This window comes from Micromesistius poutassou (assembly GCF_964030765.1).
Source record: "Micromesistius poutassou genome assembly, chromosome: 1".
NCBI lineage: Eukaryota > Metazoa > Chordata > Actinopteri > Gadiformes > Gadidae > Micromesistius > Micromesistius poutassou.
The window spans coordinates 8,203,754-8,223,937 of NC_140271.1; the positions used below are offsets into that span (position 1 = coordinate 8,203,754).

The following is a 20,184-nucleotide window of genomic DNA, read 5'->3' on the forward strand; positions in this document are numbered from 1 at the left end:
CCAGGGATAAAGTATTCAAAAAAGTAAAACAAAAAATTTTAACTGAATGAAATGGGATTAAATGCCCACATTCACAACACAAACAGCAATTTGGCAATATTGGATGTTGGTGGAAGGATCCAGTGCATTTTAAAAGGTGTAACAGAAATGAGTTAAGCAAAAGGTATGGTTTTCATGTAATGGGGAACTTTACCTAGATAGTGGCATGGGATCTGCAATGAAACTTTGATACATATTACTTTCTGATTGGATAAGAGCGGTTTGAGATCCCAGGATTAGCTACCAATCAGAGCTGATCTCCTCTGACATTCTTCCATTTGATTTAATGGAAAGTGGCCAGCAGCTGATAAGCACAGCGTATTTGCATCCCTTACAACACCAGGCCAAGTTCAGGTTACTTGACCCTCTAATAAGTCACAGTAAAAAAAAAAAAAGAAGCAAAAACAAAATATAAACAATATAAAAATAAATTGACCCATTCACACTTTAAACAATTTCAGACATCGCAACATTGATCAGGTGCATCTATGGCACGATGAGGCATTTTCCTGCACCATTGAGAATGGGCCCGACCGGCCTGTCTGCTGGGAACCAACCAGCATCCTGGCATCACAGTACATTAAAAATGGCTGCGCCAATAGGACAAGCAGCAAAGCCGCATGGCAATTTAACCATAATGACTTCTTCTTCTCCATCTATTGGCCTGCAACAACAGGTCTAGCATCTTGCAAAGCAGACGTGGAACACACTAGCCAAGATACAGGCTTTTCTAGTAAGCTCTACTTTGACAAACAAATGTTGCCATAATTCCTTTTTATGATTTAATCAAAATAAAATAGTTCCCTGGATCATTTGGCTAGGTATGATTTGTCACGTACATTTTAAGCATACACTTAACTGTTTTTTTTTTTATGGCCATTCCTGCTCACTGACACCCTGTGTGACACACACACACACACACACACACACACACACACACACACACACACACACACACACACACACACACACACACACACACACACACACACACACACACACACACACACACACACACACACACACACACACACGAGCCTTTTCAGAGTAATGAAACCCTTGGCTCTGGTCAGATAGTCTGATTTTTCTTTCAACCATGCGACATCCCAATACCTAATTTATAAAAGTCTCCAAAGCACAAATTGATATTTCGTGCACACAAAACCAGATTTTAAGTTTAGCTGTATCTGGAACTGATATAAGTATCCTTGTTTATATAGAAATTCCCATGTCTACATATTTTAGTGTTATGCATATGTATGGAATTGGGGAAATGTACAGAAAGTTAAACTTTATAAATTAGGCATTTGTCTGTTTTTTGGCTTGAAAAAAAATATTGATACTCGCATAACCCGATCACAATAAAAAAAAAAAATTAAAAAGAAAAAAAAAGTATCAAACGTAATGAAAAGGCGATAAATAACACAGAAAATAAAATCATGAAACCTGTGACCAAAAATGTGATGTTTGCACATTTCCATTCAAACCCACATCGGTATGTAATAAAGGACACCTGTTGCCTTTAGTATTGAATGCTAGTGTTCTACTGCTCATATGTCTGTTTGGGGGGGATCTCAGATAAACAGTAAAATATGTGTGGATGGATGATTCACTCAGACCAGAAGAGATACAGCACGCAAGACTTGTTTGAGGCGAAAGTTGGACACACACACACACACACACACACACACACACACACACACACACACACACACACACACACACACACACACACACACACACACACACACACACACAAGGTTGATGTTGTGTGACATCCATCTGTAGTTGGACACTCACTCTGCCTCTATTTGAAACTGGACACAGGATATATAATAAAAGGCAAGTAATGCTTCATGTTATAGACACAAGCACGCCATTTTAGTTGATAAAATGAGTTGTCTGTCTTTGAAATACGGAATGATGACGTTTACATCAGTTCATACAACCAAAATTAAAACAAGGCCTTCCTGAACATGTAGGAATTGGAAGAAATTACTAACACTACAATACTGTTTTTGGCATACAGCCCACATCAGGAGTCAATTCCTTAAACACAAACTTCTGACATTGTATGACAATTATATGGCTATGTAAATGGTTATGTATTTGCCGTATATGGCTATGCTTGTAGCAATAAGGAATCCAGCGGATTATAACACTTCATTAAAATGCTATAATTTGAGCCAGTGAGATACGGAATACTGACTTGTTTAAGGAGTGATGGGATTCCCGATCTTTCTGGCTTCGAATTGTACATCTATACAAGTGTTATAACCGGTGGACATCTGTGAACTGCATTAAACAGAAATTAAAACGGGATGAAGGGAAATGTGAAAGAAAGAAAACCAAAGAGTGGACAAGGGAAAGAAAGGAAAGTAACCATTGAAGCAGCACCCTGGTCTTCTAATCAAAACCAAACACAGCATCTTGTTGAATCAAAAACACACCACAAGGCATTAACATGGACATCATTGGGTGCACGGTTGATTGACATGCTGCATGGACCAGTTTGCAGTAACACCACTCTCCAAGAGATGCGGGCAAAGGGGGAGAATGGGAGGGAGTGATGAAATTAACCAAGTTTGGCAACACCTAAAACAGAGGTAAAAGGCAGTGTTAAAAGACTGAGTGCTTGATCCTAGGTTCTTTATTGTCCGTTGAAATTGTCTTTATTTTGTAAAGTTAACACTGAGCTTGTTCCAAAAGGCCGTGTTGCCTTAATTCTATTGCAGCAAGTCTAGCCCTGAAAGTAGATTCCACCCCCAGGTTGTTCCTCTCCATCTTCTATTCATTACCCCACCACTCAGATCTCATCACACAGAACAGTTTTTTACATTTGCTTTAACACCCAGACCTCATCCCAGAAAAAAACAAAAACAAAAAAACAACAAAAACAGAACAACAACATCCCAGACGCGGCTTGTCGGTGAGCTTGGGGGGGGGGGGGGGGGCGGCGGTGGGGGGGAGGAGTGGTTTGGTCGGCACAGCCAACATCTCTGATAGGTACATTCATTATAATCTCCGTCAGCGTAGCTACCCAGCTAGCTCAATGGAGGGAGTGTGTCTGCCGGCTAGCCAGTCATTTCAAAGAGCAACGCAACTGCCCCACCAATAGTGCTGAATAATGAGGGCTGGTGGGCGCTGCTGGAAAAAAAATAAAAATGGTTTCCATCTATTTTCCCCTGCAGTCAGGTTCGTCGCATTCAATAGCAAGAAGAAAAAAAACAAAACAAGTGGTGACTGTTGAAATGTGTCGAACACTAAAGTAGACACTCGAGACAAGTTATCGACTCCCTACGGAGAGGTTGTCCGACTTCCTTGTTCCCAGTGAAGACTCGTTGTGCATGAGTGCGTAACCATGGACACCATTTTCTTTCATGACCCACAGTGCACACAGATTTGTTTTGGGAATTGCAACACCAGATAATACTGTCCTTGCCGATATATAATTCTGCCACAAAGCACTAGTACCAATACATCACCTTCTGACAGAGTAGTGGAATCCCAATACTAAAGGAAGAAGGCAAGGTCTTTATCCGCAGACTAGGGCAGGGAATAGGTTACAATACACAGAAGATGGTCCCTAAACCGTTAATTTTGAAAAATGAATGCCCAATGATAATTGTCAAATCAAAAAAACTTGAAAGTAAAATGATAATACAAATTTTCTCCCAATTTGTCGGTTTTGATGTCTCAAGGGTGTCCCAATGTATACATTTAGCCAAATTGTGGGGAAACTCCCAAATCGAGAACTTAAAGTAAACCATTAAAAAAAAAACGTAAAACATTTTTCTAAGCTTCCATTTTAGTCTGTCAAGATTTTAAAGGATAATTCACCCAACGAAACATTTACCAATTGTGCAACCTACCCCGTTCCAAAAGCAGACCAACTGAATGGGGCATGGTGGTGGGGGGGCTTACATTGTTGCATCACTTGTACACAGACAAAAGTCTGGCTTCCCGGCTGAATTTCTATTTATAGCCATTATAATTGGGGAGAAGAAATATTGACAGAGTAGTGGCCTCGAAGACAGCAATTGCGGGTGGAACAGATGGCGTTTGCACTAGAAGCTACTGGACAATACAGCTGATTCCCAGAAAAATATTTGTAAATATATGAAATACTGTGTGTCTCCCCCCCCCCCAGCTCTGTTCCCCAAGTTTCGCAGCTATTAAAGAGCAAGTGAATGGCATGATTGGTTGCAAGGGAAAGAGATTGGAAAAGGGGAAGAGGAGGGAGGGTAAAGTAAAGGGTAATTTACAGTAAACTACAGATATATACACACACCCAAATTGTACAGAGAACAAATATGTACATGCTCCAGGTTTCTTCTTTTACTTTTTCCTCGTCCCCCTCCCCCCAAAATCCTTTTCTTCTGTGGTTGACATCGATATACTGTGATCACAAATGATTTGTTTTAATCCATATGTTGGGAATATGTTGTTTATATCTATGAGGGTAGCATCTCCAACGCTACTGCCCACATCCAGCCACCCCCGCCCCCCAGGATCCCGGCTTGCTGACTGATATCTTCTGGGCGTGTCTTGTTGATTGATCCCTGGCGGCCTTGTCATAGTGTAACAGAAGGGGGGGAGGGGGGGGGCAGGAAGTCATGGGTGTACCGGGGTTGACGACAGGATGAAGAAGCGCGGGCGGACATTAAGGAGACTCGTCCTATTTTTGAGGCCTTGCATTGACGCGCGTGAGTGCGTGTACGTGTACGTCTGCCGTTTGTGTGTGTGTGCGTGCGTGCGTGAGAAAGATACATAGGAGAGAGTCTGATGACATCATCAAAAGGCGCCTTAGCTATTCTTCAGCAGTGTCCGGTCTTCCGAGGGGCAGGAGGTGGGCGGCGCCACCGCCGCCACCGCCGAGGACGAGGACGAGGAGGTGGTGTTGGCGACGGAGGAGGACGAGGACGACGACGAGGGGTTGTGTGGGAAAGAGAGCAGCTGGCCACTGTCCGAGGAGAGGAGCGAGCAGGAGCGCAGGTCCACCGTCTGCAGGGAGGCGCAGCGGCGCAGCAATGGCACGCACTGTTCCGTCACTTTCACGCAGCCTTGGGGAGCACGCGCACGCGCACACGCACACACACACACACACACACACACACTTTGATCTTCTGTTACCTCCAAACATAACATCAACACACTTTGCAATGCGAGAAGACAATCATTTCAACACACCATGACCGGTATTTAGCATGTGTGGGTGCATGCGTGTCATTTTGCGTGCAAGCCCGCACGCCGGTGTGTGCACGAGTGTGTGCGCGTACCTGCTAAGTTGATGTGCGTCAGGGTGTCCCTCAGCGGGGATATGGGGGAGGTCAGGGTGTGAACCGTCTGGTCCGTGATGTTGCCACATTGGCTCAAGTCCAACTTTGCCAAGTGAGGCACGTAGCGCACCAACAGGCGCGACGAAGCGTCCGTCAGGTCGAGACCGGCCAATCGCAGCTCTGTCACGTTCTGGAACCGCCCGCCTCTGGTTTCGCCGTGGGCTGTCAAGGGCCAAGGAGGGAACACAGGAAGGGGCTATGATTATAAAAACGTTGGTAACGTATTAAGAAGGCCATTAAGCCACGTGGCCAGGGAAATCTTAAAGCAAGCGCTGTAACATTAAAAATTTAAATGTGCTCCACAGCAGTATTGGAATGACTCTTGGGTAACTCTCCCTTTTAAATGTCGCCAGATCTTCCCTTGTTGCTGCTAAATGGCTGTGGACAACGGGCCAGCGGGCAGACCATCAGGGGGTATTTCATCACAGTGTAACATTAAACTAATGCTGTTTGACTAACCGACACAGCAGGAGAAAACACCAACCTGTAGAGGGAATGGAGAACAGGTAGCCCAGTGTTGTACTACATTAGACCACCTCTATGTCGGAGACCCTTTTAAATTATTTTAGCCTTCCATTGTACCCTTTTATCTCACAGCTAGAGTATATGTATACCATGTTTGTGTATGTTTTTTGTTCATGCATCTGTTTTGTATATGTTGCAAAAGTTTTTGTGTATGTAAAGCTTATTATTATTTTAGCTTTACAATATTGCCTAACATTTACCCATTCACGCATACATTCACACACATACGGCGGTGTCAACCACGCATAGTGACAGCCAGCTCGTCTGGAGCAGTTAGGGTTAGGTGCCTTGCTCAGGGACACCTCGACACTCAGCTAGGAGGAGCCGGGGATTGAACTAGCAACCTTGCGGTTACCAGCCAACCCGCTCTACCTCCTGAGCTACTTGCCCCTCATTATTATTATTATTATTATTAAGTCATACGGCACCAGGTGAGATCTCAATGTTAGGCTCATTAACGGGCAGAATAGTGTAGTGGTTAGGGCGTTTGATTTTCAGCCATTATAATCATCCACTCTAAGCTATGATGAGCATACTTCAGCCCCTAGGGAGTAAGAGCCATAGGCAGCAGGGCTACCTGTCCGAGTGTCGGGTGGTGGCGCCAGCAGCTCCCGGAGATGGGAGTCCTTGAGCTCCTCCACCCGGCTGAGGTCCAGCAGCTTGAGGCAGGGACAGACGGCCTGACACAGGGCCGACACCGACGACCAGGGACAGCCGGACACGTTCAGCTCTAGGAGGCCTGGGAGGGATGAGTACAGTGAGGTATTAGTGAAGATGAAAGCGTTTTCATTGTGAGTCATCATTTAGTCAGAACATCCAGACCAAAATGAAGGGAAATATATATTTTTGTTCTTCATTTAATTGTAATAACTAAATAAATACTCACGCCAATATTAACCAAAATAAAAGCAATCTGTATTAACAAAACAAATTGAAAGAGGGACGGAAATGTGTGGGGTGAAGTACCACACACACACACACACACACACACACACACACACACACACACACACACACACACACACACACACACACACACACACACACACACACACACACACACACACACACACACACACACACACACACACACACACACACCTTGTAGGCGATTGATAAGCCACATGAGCTGTTTCTTGGAGATGTTCGTATAGCCCAGGTTGAGGGAGACGGGCTGCCGGCGGATTATACCACTCAGCATGGGAGGGGTGATGGAGCGCTGTCTGCTCAGGTCAATCTGGGTCCACAATCGCTTGTCACAACACCTAGAAGGGCACACAGTCGTATATTGTTGTGGATACTAGCTCAATTGTTACATTGTCATTACTGTCGTTGGAGAAATACCAACAGAAAATTTGTGTTTGTGCTAGGCCTGTGCGATATGGCTGACATATCACAATATAGCTTAATCATATTGATCAATATCGATAACTATTGATATTTGTAATGACGTAAAGACTAAAGACTAGGAAATACCATGCTGGATTTAAACTTCTGTTTAACACTTAATATGACCTTCATTGATAAATACTCCAATGTTGATACAACAATTAGACATTAGCAGACATTGACATTAGCTCATGCATGTCTTCAGACTAAATGCAGGAAGCAAAAGTAGTTACACCTCCATATTTGATTGTGTGGAACAGAAGCAACAGTATATATGAAACCCCGACAACGGGATGGCTACAAATTGCAGACTAAAAACAATTCACTTGTGGTGTTATATTGTCTCATTAGGTCACCGTGTCTCCTGGAATCATCCAGAGCTGAAACTGAAATCAGGGCTCACACTAAAACCTCTCTGCAGCAGCCCCGTGCACACGGACATCAGCCCTGTGCACATCAGCCCCGTGCACATCAGCCCCGTGCACATCAGCCCCGCACACAGCAGCATGATGCACATCAGCCCCACGCACACACACATCAGCATGATGCACATCAGCCCCGCGCACACGCACATCAGCATCACACACATCAGCCCCGCGCACATCAGCTAAGAGCATCTCACACACACCTACGAAAAATCGTAGCATAATCACTGTCACAATAGAAAAACTTATTTATGTGCATGTCATTTTATCATGCCTTGTATAATTTCTCCCTGCACCTGAAAGGTAGCTCCTTCCCATCTTCAATTGAAAGTTGATAGTTTGCAGTTTGCATTTATGCCTACTCACTTCTTAGTTTTCATTTGTGCTCAAATCTTGGCTACGGTGGTAGCCAAGATGTCTAATGCCAATTAACTAGGGTCCCAGTTCAGACCGGGAGAACCCCTTTTGGCTTGTGTTTGTTGATTGTTTTAAGGCTGTGACAACAATAACAATGTGACTATAAGTCATTTACATTGGTTGTCTCATTGAAGATGTTTGGTAGAAGCTAATTGTGTCTTCCCCATGATGATGTTCTGTTAAACCAAATACCAAATACTATAATAATTTACCTTCATCTTATACTGACCAAATTCTGCAATTTTAAAAAAAGGCTTCACTTGTGACTTGTGCAGCTTCCTATAAAACCTGAATGAAACCTATAAAAACAAGTGATCCCCATAAGTGCTGCCAATAAAACAAGTGCAGAGGTAATTAAGTGCTTCTTCCTATAATACAAGTGAATCCTATAAAACAACTGCATCCTATAAGTGCTTCTTACCATAAATCAATCTTGCAAACCCAAACACAAGATGAATCTGTCCATTTAAAAACATAGACACACCTAGACTAGAATGCAAGCTCAAACAGACGGTAATAACATAAGAGGCCAACGAGTCTAACGTAGTAGACTGCTGTGCACCCTACATTACCCCTCGACCACCACTAGGGGGCCTGAGCACTGTCATTTGAGCACCACGGCTCCATACCACCGCGCAGGCTGCCTCGTACTCACCAGCGGCTCCAGGTGCGACAGACCCTCATGCAGACGCACAGCTCCCGCTGGCTGAGGTACTGGAAGACACGCATCCACACGTCCCGCGTCATGATGTGCGAGGCGCCCGAGTCCAGGGGTAGGCAGCTGGGCTCGGGGCAGGCCGGGGGCGGACGCACCAGGTGCCGCTCCATCTGTACGGGCCGGGGCGGCGAGGGGACGGCGGGCGGGCTGCGCTTCATCATCTGGGAGCGCGGCGTGAGTCGGGACGGCTGCGAGCGTGGCGACGCGGCCATTGCCGACATGAGCAGCCCGCCGGCGCCCGCGTTCCCCCCGCCGCCGCCGTTGGACGCGGGGATAAACGAGGAAGACGTGGAGGACGACGAGGAAGAGAGACTGATGCTGTTGCTGTTGTTGTTATTGTTGGCGTTGGTGCGGGACCCCGCGGACGTCTGGTTCTTGTTACGGATCTTATTCCCGCGGCTGCCGCTGCCCTTATTCCCTCCCCCGCCATGTCTGTGATTGGACAACACGCCGCTGGCATTCTCCTTCTCCCCAGCCTCACCTCCTCCACCACCTCCTCCTCCTCCTCCCCCCCGCTCCCTCCCTCCTCCCCCCCGGGTCCGTCCGTTGCGCGCCTCCTGCCCGTTGCTGCGCTGCTTCCCCGTGAAGCCATCCGAGTAGCCGGAAGACGGCGGCGTCTGATTGGAGGAGAGGGGCGAGGGCGGGGGCAGCGAGGAGGAGTTCTTCCTTGTCCGTTCTGAGGTCAGGGTCTCCTCCTCATCATCTCCATCCACCATCACAGGCCCCTTCCTGCCCCGCTGCTGCGGGACGCCTCCCTCTCCTCCTCCTCCTCCTCCTCCTCCTCCTCCCCCTCCGCCCCCACCTCCTCCTCCTCCTCCACCCCCTCCTCCCCTCCTCCGCGCCTTGTCGGCCACACTCACCGGAGGCTCCTCCTCTCGCTTCCTGTCCTCCTCCTCCTCCTCGTCCTCCTCCTCTGCGCCTCCCCCCTCCCCCTCGGACTCCTCGCTGGCACTGAAGCCCAGCTCCGCCAGGCGCCGCTCCCGCTCGCGCTCCCTCTCCCGCTCCCGCTCGCTGCGGCTCCGCTCCCGCTCCCCCCGGCTGCCCCCGCCCCCGCTGTTGCCGTAGACGATGGCCGGGGGCGGAGGAGGAGGCGCCGGGGAGGAGGAGGAAGGGGAAGAGCCCCCGCCCCCGCCGCCGGGCTCCCGGGAGGAGTCGTCCGAGTCGGATTCGGAGTCGGACTCGGAGCTGGAGGAGCTGGAGGAGGACGACTCGGGGAGGCGCTCCAGCAGCTGGCACATCCGCTTGAAGCGCTCCAGCTTCTCCCGGTGGTGGGAGCGCTGGTCGGCGCTCGACGGGCCCCCCCCGCCCGCGCCTCCGCCGGCCTGGGATGAGGAGGAGGAGGAGGAGGAGGAGCCCTGCCCTGCCCCGCCACCACCTCCGCCGCCCCCCGAAGAGCCTGGCCCGTTGGACTCGGACGTCTCCGTCTTCGGTTTCTGCAGAAAGGGGACGTTGGAAAATGAGTGTTGGTTGAGTGACAGATACAGAGGTCATGCGATACTTTAAAAAAAGTAACACACACACACCTTTTTTAGGCGTTTTTCGTGGGCCCCCTTGATCTAGAAGGCAGACGGAAAGAGATAAACAAGCGGGGTCAAGTCATTCTCAGAGTAGTCTCCATTGCATGGAAATATATTCTCAAGCAATTTAAAAGTTTGAAGAAAAAAAAGAAGAGAAATTAATTCTAATAAAAAAATGAATGATGAAAGGACTCAAAAAGACAGCCAAGAGGATGACAGGATGCACCGTTAGAGAACAGACAAACGCATCGCGTCCCGCCTACCTTCTTCTTGGGCCCACTGTCCTGGGGCTGCTCCTTCTCCTTCTTGCGCTTGTGGCCCCCGTCCGTCCGTCCTCCGTCCTCCAGGGTGGAGGAGGGCGGCGCCTTCTTCTTTGGGGGTGGGTCGTCAGTCAGCTTCCATCGACCGACCTCGCCGCTGTCCAGGCGCCGCTTCCCGGACCCGTCCGCCTGGTCCTGGGTGGACACGGGCGTTACAGAGTGAACCCGGCAGGCCGACACTTCATGCAGCTGTTGACAATCTCAGCCACTCGATTGCTTCCACGTTGTGGAAGTAAAAAATAAAATAAATATATTACATCATAAAATGCAAGTTCCCCCTGTGATGTTTATACCGTCACAATTGTACATATCCAGAAAATATATGAATTCATAAAACAGGAAACAAAAAGAAATTGATTACATTTTTGTCCAACTTCATTCAACTTTAAAAATATTAAAAAAATTACTTAAAAAGAAAAAGTTAAATGACACCACCCCTCGGCGGGTCTCACCACCACAGTGGTGGTCGCACTACCAATCTGGGTGTCCCACTACCACTCTGGGGGGTCTCACCTTGCTGGTTTTGCCCTCCTTGTGGCATTTGGGGCACTCCCAGCAGTTGGGGATCTCGTCATTGATGATGCCTTCTGCTTTACCCATCTTAGGACAGAGAGACATAGAACCGGATGTCAACCCGTGTTTGGATGTACAAATACATGAACATACATTGGCATGTACGGGCAAGGATGTTGACAAATACAGTCTGAGTTTTTAAATTACACTGCTCCTATTGTGTATTTAGAAATATTTTTTAATACACCTTTGCATCTTTTTATTTGACATTTGTATCTCTTTGATTCTTACTACCGCTCTTAGTAGTAAGAATCAGTAAGAATCAGTAAAGATGAGCTAAGAGCTCATCTTTACTGTTATGTGCTTGGACAAATTCCCTATATGGTATAAATGAAGAACATCTTTAGTAATCCCAAAGCGCCACACAGACATAGACAAAGTAATTGTATGATTAAATGCAGACGTTACATCTTCTTTTCCCTTCATTATTTGTGGGGCGAGTTGAAACATGTTCCAACTGCCACCATAAAGACACGTTTAACATGTAACATCATTGTTATTCATAGAGCAGATGAAAAGAAGAAACACACAGCAACACAATTTCTGGACGAGTTGACCCACTTTCCGCTTGCAGATGAAGAACAAGCTTGGCAGATCTTTTGTTATCTCTTTCATCTTCACTGTGTCAAGCGGATCATACGAAATTGTACGACCTTTGTAGATGTTCCATTATTACTTCTACGCAAGGCATACTTCTACTCTTATCATGTCTATGTGCTTGCCAGAAGAAACATTTTCAGGAAGAGAACAGACAAAGATAACAAAACCAAAATAACTCATTAATAATTATACTGGCAGTGCCAAAAGTAATCTATAAAACCTTATAAAACATGTTGTGTTTCCATTGCCGTCATATCATTCTGTGACTGCCTCAGATATCAGCTGAGTGGGCACATAAGGTGAAAGCACTTTTTCAGGACGTATGTTTACAGTAGCAGCAAGTTGCAGGCAAACGCACACACCAGGGGCCACACCTATTAAGACAGCTGGACTGATTAAGTGCGGGTGTTACGGGACATGACAGACACATCAGAGAAAGTAGTGTGTGTGTGTGTGTGTGTGTGTGTGTGTGTGTGTGTGTGTGTGTGTGTGTGTGTGTGTGTGTGTGTGTGTGTGTGTGTGTGTGTGTGTGTGTGTGTGTGTGTGTGTGTGTGTGTGTGTTAGAGCTAGTCATATGGGGATAGGAACGAGGGCCAGCACATCCTATCCATCATAGCCACACACACACACACACACCTTGAGGCAGCTGGGGTGGATGATCTCGTTGCAGATGGTGCACTCCATGAGGGAGAGGCTGAACTTCTCCTCCTCCGAGTCCACCGTGTCCTCCTTCCCCGCCTCGCCGCACGCAAAGCACACTGCTGTATGGGGCAGCACCGGCTGCAGAGAGAGAGAAAAATTGGGGGGGGGGGGGGAAATCAATATACATTCATCAAATACCAACAATGTTAGGAACAGGAGGCCTGGTCAAAAAAAAAGAAAAAAGAAAGGGAAAATCGAAAACAGGAAATAAGTCTTTATGGTGTAGACATGAATTCTTTGAATTCTTGGCTTGTTGGTGTTGTTATGAGTTGGAACCGAGAGCTCGCTGCTATAGCGATCCCTAGGTAGTGGGATGATGGTGACCGGGCATCGCACCGTCCTCTGTTCCCCGTGTGCTGGGGCATGCTGCTCATACTGCTGCTGGCCTTGCACCATCAGTCAAGACATTGGCATGTTTTTCTATTGGCACGTTTTGCCATATGGAACTGTAAAAGAGGGAATATTCAACTGAATTCATCATCGCGGATCTCATTGTGTGTCGCCGTCCCTCTGAGAAAACCCCAAAATATTCAATGCTTCTAAGCAAATCAATACGATTTTATGGTAGGTTCTAATATAAAACTAAACAGACAATCAAAGTGTGAGTGCTGTTGCGTCATCGACAAGCGCGTCATCAGTTAAAGTTTTGGCCGATGTCAATTGGTGGAAAATATAATAAATTTGTTTTTGGGTTCATATTTCACAACCACCCATTTGTGCTCCTGTCCATCAGCTCAGTTTAAATGGCCCATTTAGATATTAACACGTTTATTAATTATTAAAAGAATTGTAAGGACACATTTTAGAACTGTCACTCAATTTGCAGAGTGGAGCCCTGACAGTCAGCAATTTTCTTGTAGTCTGTTCAAGCAATTAAAATGTAAATTTGAATGTTGCATTTCCATACAAGATTACAAAAGTGCACACAAACTTCTAGCCCCCCAAATTTCAAATCAGCGTAGAGATACCGACGGCAACATCAAGACAATCCCAATAAAAATCCAGACAAAGGTCATAAAAACAAATATCCGGATATTATACAACTCCATTCGACTATCGTTAGTTTATTTCAGGAGGACGCATCATGTTGTGGATACATTACTAATAAATAGTCATTTTAAAATGCAGCTGAAACACTACCCATCATCTGCCGCAGGCTGAAACTCATCTGTTAAGACCATCTTGGCCCATAAAGAAATGATTAAAGATATTGAAGTGATAAATAAATACCCATCTAAAAAGAGACACCGCACCATGCATAATTCGAGAGGCCATCATTCCAATTCAATTCCTCAAACCAACTGGGGAACCTGAACAGCAGACCTATCCAACCGTTCACTGGCTTCCACGCCAACCTGACTACCAAGTGACCTCTGGGACATGGAGTCCACGCTACTGTCTGGGCGCTGCCTTCTGGTGCTGTGTGACTATGACTCAGCTCAACTGAAACCTCGGGCCCCTGACACAACTCCAGCTCAGCATGAAAGAGGAGGAGAGGCATCCGCAAGCACGCGCTTTTACATACGTGTGTGCACAAAGTACACACACACACACACACACACACACACACACACACACACACACACACACACACACACACACACACACACACACACACACACACACACACACACACACACACACACACACACACACACACACACTTTTTAGCAGAGCAGAAATGCCCATCTATAAACAAGCTGACAAGGCAGGTACAATAAATGCCACAACCAAAATGATGGGGATAGAGAGAAATAATTTAATACTCTAATACGTCTTAACCATCTCCTCCTCTGCTCCTTCTAGAAAGCAGGAGGACCGGGCAGCTCAGCGGTCAAAATCACTGCTTCATCCACATCTCCGCTCCCTTCACATCCTTACGGCACAGTACAGTCTCCTCCCAACCATTCCCTCATCCTCCTCAATCTCACTCAGCTCATCCCTCTCAGTCTGTAAATTACCCTTTTCTGTGGATCAAATGGAAATGCATCCTTAATATCATTCCTATTATCTACTGGGAGTGCCACCACCACCCCAGCCCCTACCCCGTCTCCACTCATCTCTCTCTCTCCCAGAAGCACACTCCTCATTCTACTCCTGCAGCCCTCCACCCTCTGATCCCCCTGGATGCATAAGGAGAGCAACCCACTTCCCCTCCTCTGCCGTATTACACACATTCTCTCAGGTCTTTCTACTCATCTCCTCCTCCTCTGCTCTCCTCTCCTGGAGTAACACACACACACACACACACACACACAATCTCCCTTTATACAGCTCTGTGAGGTGGGAGGGGGGAGCTTCTGATCAGGGTGGGGGTGAAAGAAGATGCCAGTAATTGCGGAGACGGCTTTAGTGTATCTGTGTCTGTTTGTGAGAGCATCTCTGTGAAACCACAGCCATGGATCAAAGCCAGCTCTCCCTCTCTCTTACAGTCTCTTGCTCACACACACACACACACACACACACACACACACACACACACACACACACACACACACACACACACACACACACACACACACACACACACACACACACACACACACACACACACACACACACACACACACACACACACACACACACACACACACGTTGCCATGGAAACCCAGAACCAGTCGCCTGCCGGGCTCCGGCTTTCAGCTGATGCTATTTGAAGCATCGGCATAATCACACCTTGAGTCTTTTAAAAAGACTGTGTGTGTGTTTCTATGCAGAGTACTGCTGAATTCTGCTGAACTGATTGCTGTTCATATTTTCTTTTTTCCTGGTGTCGATCAAGGGCTTCAGTTGCAGCAAGTGTATGTCAATGAACGTGTGTGCACGCGCACACACATGTGTGTACTCCAAGTGTCCAAAATACCACAGCAAGAGATTATGTCATCACAGAACTCTCTCACGTGTGCCAGAGCAAAGAAAAGACCAGCAAGCTACCTCTGTGTCACAGAAGCCAGGAGGAAGTACGGCCGCTGAATAAATTCTCACTCTTACTTAAATGACAGCTTTGCGGCGTTTGATAGAAGCCAAGCATTGGTTCATAATCCTGGGGATCGGCAACGTTGCAGCCCAATATGAAGACTATGTATTCCACATTGAGACATCATGTCTGATACATATGGACAGAAATTCACACTGCTGTGCGGTTTTAAAATTGCATCAATGAAAGTAATCCAATCCAAACCCAATAGCATGAGATTCTCCTTGCTCAGCTTGTACACTGCCCTGGCATCCCACTACCAAGTGCCTAACCTAAACCCGATTGACGAGATATATTTCAAACAATCTACCTCCAATGCATATCAACTTCTAGTTTTGTGTTATTCATTAATCAATGGCACAATCTATCAAGCCTTCCCACACGCATCCTCATCTATAGCCTCAAACCATATAAATACGCACTGTCCGTACAGTCTTATCTTCATGCTGAATGTCCATATGCAGTTATTGCTTAATATACTAAATATGTAGTCCATCATACGCAGAGGCATGGTCTTGCAATAGGCTGAAGGGGACACTAACCACATGCTAGGGTTGCTCCACTAACAATGCAATGAACTTTTTCATACATATATCAAATGTTTTCCGATCAGATAGATAAAAAAGTAAATCATCAAAATCATAATCAAATAATTGTCTTGGGATTGATGAATCATTTCTGCACAAACTCGTGCTATTCCCAATCCACTGAAATAAATGCCTCGGATTTATATTTATATTATGCATGGCTTAAAAAAAAAAAAGAGTAAATAATTTCTGCGTATAACATTATTTTTTGCATTCAAAAAAGCTGTCAGAGTAGGTTACAATACTCCAGATCATACATATAATAAAAATTGTAACCGTCTCATAAGCCTTTTTTATGCATAGCAATTCCTCTCAAAGCAGCTATGGCACCCCTACTCATTCCTACGCACTGCATTAGAGAGGGAATAGAACCTCTAACTCCCACAGAGGGAGTGCAATACTTAAGCCATTGAGCTTTCAAAAAGAACATGGTGCTTGACTGTGCAAACCAAATCTGTGTGCATGTGTGTGAAAGCAAGTAGGCAAAGTTTATTTATATACCAGGATCCCAAAGTGCTTAAAGAAGAAGCATAAAATACAATAAATGAAAATAATATGCACAGAAACAAGGTAATAACCCATCAAATGCTGTACAAACCAGCATAGTGCTAGCCCAAAGCATGCCTGACAAAACGAGTCTTTTCCTCATATAGATGCATGCATGCATGTATAGGAGTGTTGTACTCACCGCTGTGCACTGTCTCAGGAGGCAGGACTGCTTCATGCGACCGGGCCCGCCAAACTTTTTCATGTCTTTACAGAAGTGGCACTCCCCGCACTCGGTCCGCATGCAGGCCTGGCAGCGCCGGCACCGGGTCCTCCTGCGCCTTGCCCCCCCGCCAGCCCCCCCGCCCAGCGCCTTACTGCCCGACATCCCCAAACAAGTCAGCTGTGGGGGGGGAGAGGTCAGAGGAAGAGGGTGGGTAAATCATCATGGGTATATAGGAGGTGCTACAAAGAGGAGAACAGATCAAGGTGAGGGATAGTAGGGTATGGGTAGTTGGGGCAATGCAGGCATACAGAAGAAAAGATCCTCAAAAACACATTGAAGACACCAAAAAAAGAAAAACAAAACAGGCAAATGGTTAATAATGCACAAGGTGACAAACAAGAAATCCTGCCTGGAGCGGCGATAGCTCATATACATCTGTACCAATACACTGGGGGGAAACAGCATGTATTATATGAGCAACCGAGGGAGAGAGCGAGAAGGAATAGAGAGCTTGTGAAGGAGAGAGAGAGCAATAAGAAAGAAAAAGAGAGAAACAAGCGCAATGAGAAACCAAGCAGTCAGTGAGGCAGAAGTGAGCTGCAAATGCCTGAAATCAAATGACCCCTGTTTTGTTCAAGGAATAATAATGGGCAGGCTATTGATTCCGGTAGGGAAATTCTCTTTAAGTTTAAACCCCTTCAGTGTTACCAGTCAAGAGTGCAGAGTTAGCTACAGAATAGCTCCCCTCGGATCTAGCACGGCAATTTGCCGAATCAGCACCATTGAGCATGCATGCCATCACTGTCTCGCAGCGTTTTGAAGCTCGGGATGAGCCTCGTTCTATCTCTGGATGAAGGATGTCCATTAAGTTTTTTTTGATGGTTGAAAGAAATTGATTCAGCTCCATATTTACACTTTATGAGGGCTGGAAGGTAGACCCAGGCTGGTACATTTTGGCCAGGGATTTTGCTGGAAGCATGGCGCAATAGGAGGATGCCAACATGAACCAGCTGGTTCTTAAAAATATGAAATCGCTGCTTTGAGTGTCGAGATCCATCAGAGCAACTGTTACCCACCCGACACATTACTCTTTAACAGGCTACCTCTATAGACATGTGTTGGTACTGGAGGTGCATCTCCTTGTGTTTCTATTTCTAACACCGTGACAATTACAGCTAATCAGCAGGTTGTGTGTGTGTGTGTGTGTGTGTGTGTGTGTGTGTGTGTGTGTGTGTGTGTGTGTGTGTGTGTGTGTGTGTGTGTGTGTGTGTGTGTGTGTGTGTGTGTGTGTGTGGGGGGGGGGGGGGGGGGGGGGGGGATGCTGCAGCTCTGAATTCAAAAATCCCTGTGATTGCTCAGTGCAATAACACCCCTGGACTCCCCCCACCCACCCCCCTGGATTCATTGGTGCAGTGACATATCACAGAGTGCCTCACAGATTTGCTTGCCAGCCCTTTTGTATTGGCAACCTTAATCTACTCTGAATCTGCTGAGAATAATTACAGACACTGTTGAGCAAAGCAGGAATCTATGGCTAGGTTGTTTTTGGAGCTGACTGTATAATGTATTGTCTCCGGCAGACTGTTCACTTGAGTATTACTCTGCGACACACAGGTCATAGAGCTAGAGTATAGCCACCTGCTCTCTTGGCAAAATAACTCACTGATTTCCTCACATGAAACGAGTAATGCACATGAAGAGTACAGTCCCTAGATTAGAGAGGAGTAATGTGTGTGTCAATAAATTTAGGTATGAAATCAATACGCAAGATTGATGTTACTTAAAATGAAAAGAGTGTGACAAAGTGAAATTATACTGCGTGTTAGTTTGGGACTTCATTTGAGAACCACCCTATGGGCTACAGTAGAGTGGTAGATCAATTAAATTGAATAGTGACTGTTGTCCTCTTCTATTTACCTTTCAATTTAGCTTCAAGAGTGGGGACGGAAAAAGACACGGTGGGAGCAAGAAAAGGGGTGTGACACTGCAGAAACAGAATGTTTCTCAAAAATAAACATCTCGGGTATCTCTACAGCCGTTTAATTTCAGCTTTTCTCCTCACAATCTTCTTCACAGTAATGCCCAGTGCTGGATAACCCAAATTCTGGGTTTACCTGGTTGTTACATTCTGCAACTAGCCTAATTCAACTGATTGATCCAGCAGTTGTTAAGCATATACTTCCATGTGGTACAAAAGTGGGCCAGTTATTTGCAGCTTTAATTGCGTGTGTTTTGATGATTGCTAAGGTAGAAGTGCTAACGTTAGCCCACTGGATTGTGTAATCAATTACTAATGTCTCACATATGAATATTGCACGTTGCGTATACATTACATCATTTGTAAATTGAAAGATGCGCCAGAGAAATTAGGGCATATATTGTAAATTTAAGAAATACAAAAAATCCCATCACATATGCTAACTTAAGTTAGCTGTTGAAGAATAATGAAGATGCGCATCTGGCACCACTTGCAAGCTAGTTAAGAGCCAGCTAACCGATTTACACAAGGTAGCCTGTAGTAACCTACATTTAGACAGTACAAGAAAATGTACAACGTTAGCCAATGAAATATTAACTGTAGCTTTGCTGAAATAGAAGACACCATACAGGATTTAAACAACACATTAAGCATATCCTTATCTCCTCAATATATATTTTTATATTAACGTAGACTGGCTAGGTATTCTGCATTCGCCCACTCCAATATGCTTCCTCTTTAATTATTGCTACAGCATCATAAAAATCAAAGTGTTAACCAAGTGATTGCCACAATTGGGTGATGGTGCAGAAATGTATTGCAAGGACTAACCTTTTCGTTTCAGGTCGCATACTCCTTGGTCGCTCATTAGAAATAATATTGGCCAACAGTTAGCTAATGTTAGCTTTGATTTAGCTCTGCTAGCTGTGCGCTTCCTTGTTTCTTTCTCCCTGGCAGGGTGCTGGTAGCTGCTGCTACTACAGCTACTAAGTAACCCCCGTGTAACACACGTTCACACGCGTCCCATGTTGTTAGCTTCAATGCATCAGCTAGCTAGCAGTCTAGCCCCTTCAAAGCTATGTCGCTATGTTCCTAAATCGCTCCTGTATTATGATTGCCCAACGGGTCGATAGCGATAAATTGTAGGGCGCAATACAGAGTTGTGTCCATTCCCCTAGCTACTCCTTTCTTTGACCCCCACTCTCCTCTTTTCTTGTTCTGTCTTGCACGTCTTACAACGTGTTCTCCCCGAGGTCTTCCATGCATTTAAAATCAGACATTTATGACAGAGGATGTTTTGGGAAATGGCATACAATGTAGTGCGACAAATGGTAGCCTCTGAACGATGTTATGTAAATAAAATGAA

At 45.8% G+C, this 20,184-nt stretch overlaps 1 protein-coding gene across 1 annotated transcript; it reads right to left on the reverse strand.

Annotated features, from left to right (window-relative positions):
- Window positions 1–3,026: 3,026 nt before the first annotated feature.
- On the reverse strand, window positions 3,027–19,997 carry fbxl19 (F-box and leucine rich repeat protein 19). Its single transcript, XM_084488591.1, has 11 exons — window positions 19,650–19,997; window positions 16,817–17,017; window positions 12,499–12,642; window positions 11,203–11,289; window positions 10,633–10,824; window positions 10,376–10,408; window positions 8,790–10,285; window positions 7,005–7,168; window positions 6,481–6,642; window positions 5,319–5,540; window positions 3,027–5,102 (listed from the first exon to the last, which is right to left on the reverse strand). Exons 2-11 carry the CDS (start codon window positions 17,000–17,002, stop codon window positions 4,846–4,848), a joined length of 2,943 nt encoding a protein of 980 aa, XP_084344717.1. The 5' UTR covers window positions 17,003–17,017; window positions 19,650–19,997; the 3' UTR covers window positions 3,027–4,845.
- Between the last annotated feature and the right edge of the window lie 187 nt (window positions 19,998–20,184).

What these genes read in the sequence shown, in the direction of transcription:
- fbxl19 (XM_084488591.1), bottom strand. Translation starts at nt 17,002, where the DNA reads ATGTCGGGCAGTAAGGCGCTGGGCGGGGGGGCTGGCGGGGGGGCAAGG. An exon ending in TCCTGAGACAGTGCACAGCG is followed by an intron (nt 12,643 to 16,816) that starts GTGAGTACAACA and finishes CTCTCTCTGCAG; the next exon opens with CCGGTGCTGCCCCATACAGC. An exon ending in GCTTATCAATCGCCTACAAG is followed by an intron (nt 6,643 to 7,004) that starts GTGTGTGTGTGT and finishes CATCCCTCCCAG; the next exon opens with GCCTCCTAGAGCTGAACGTG.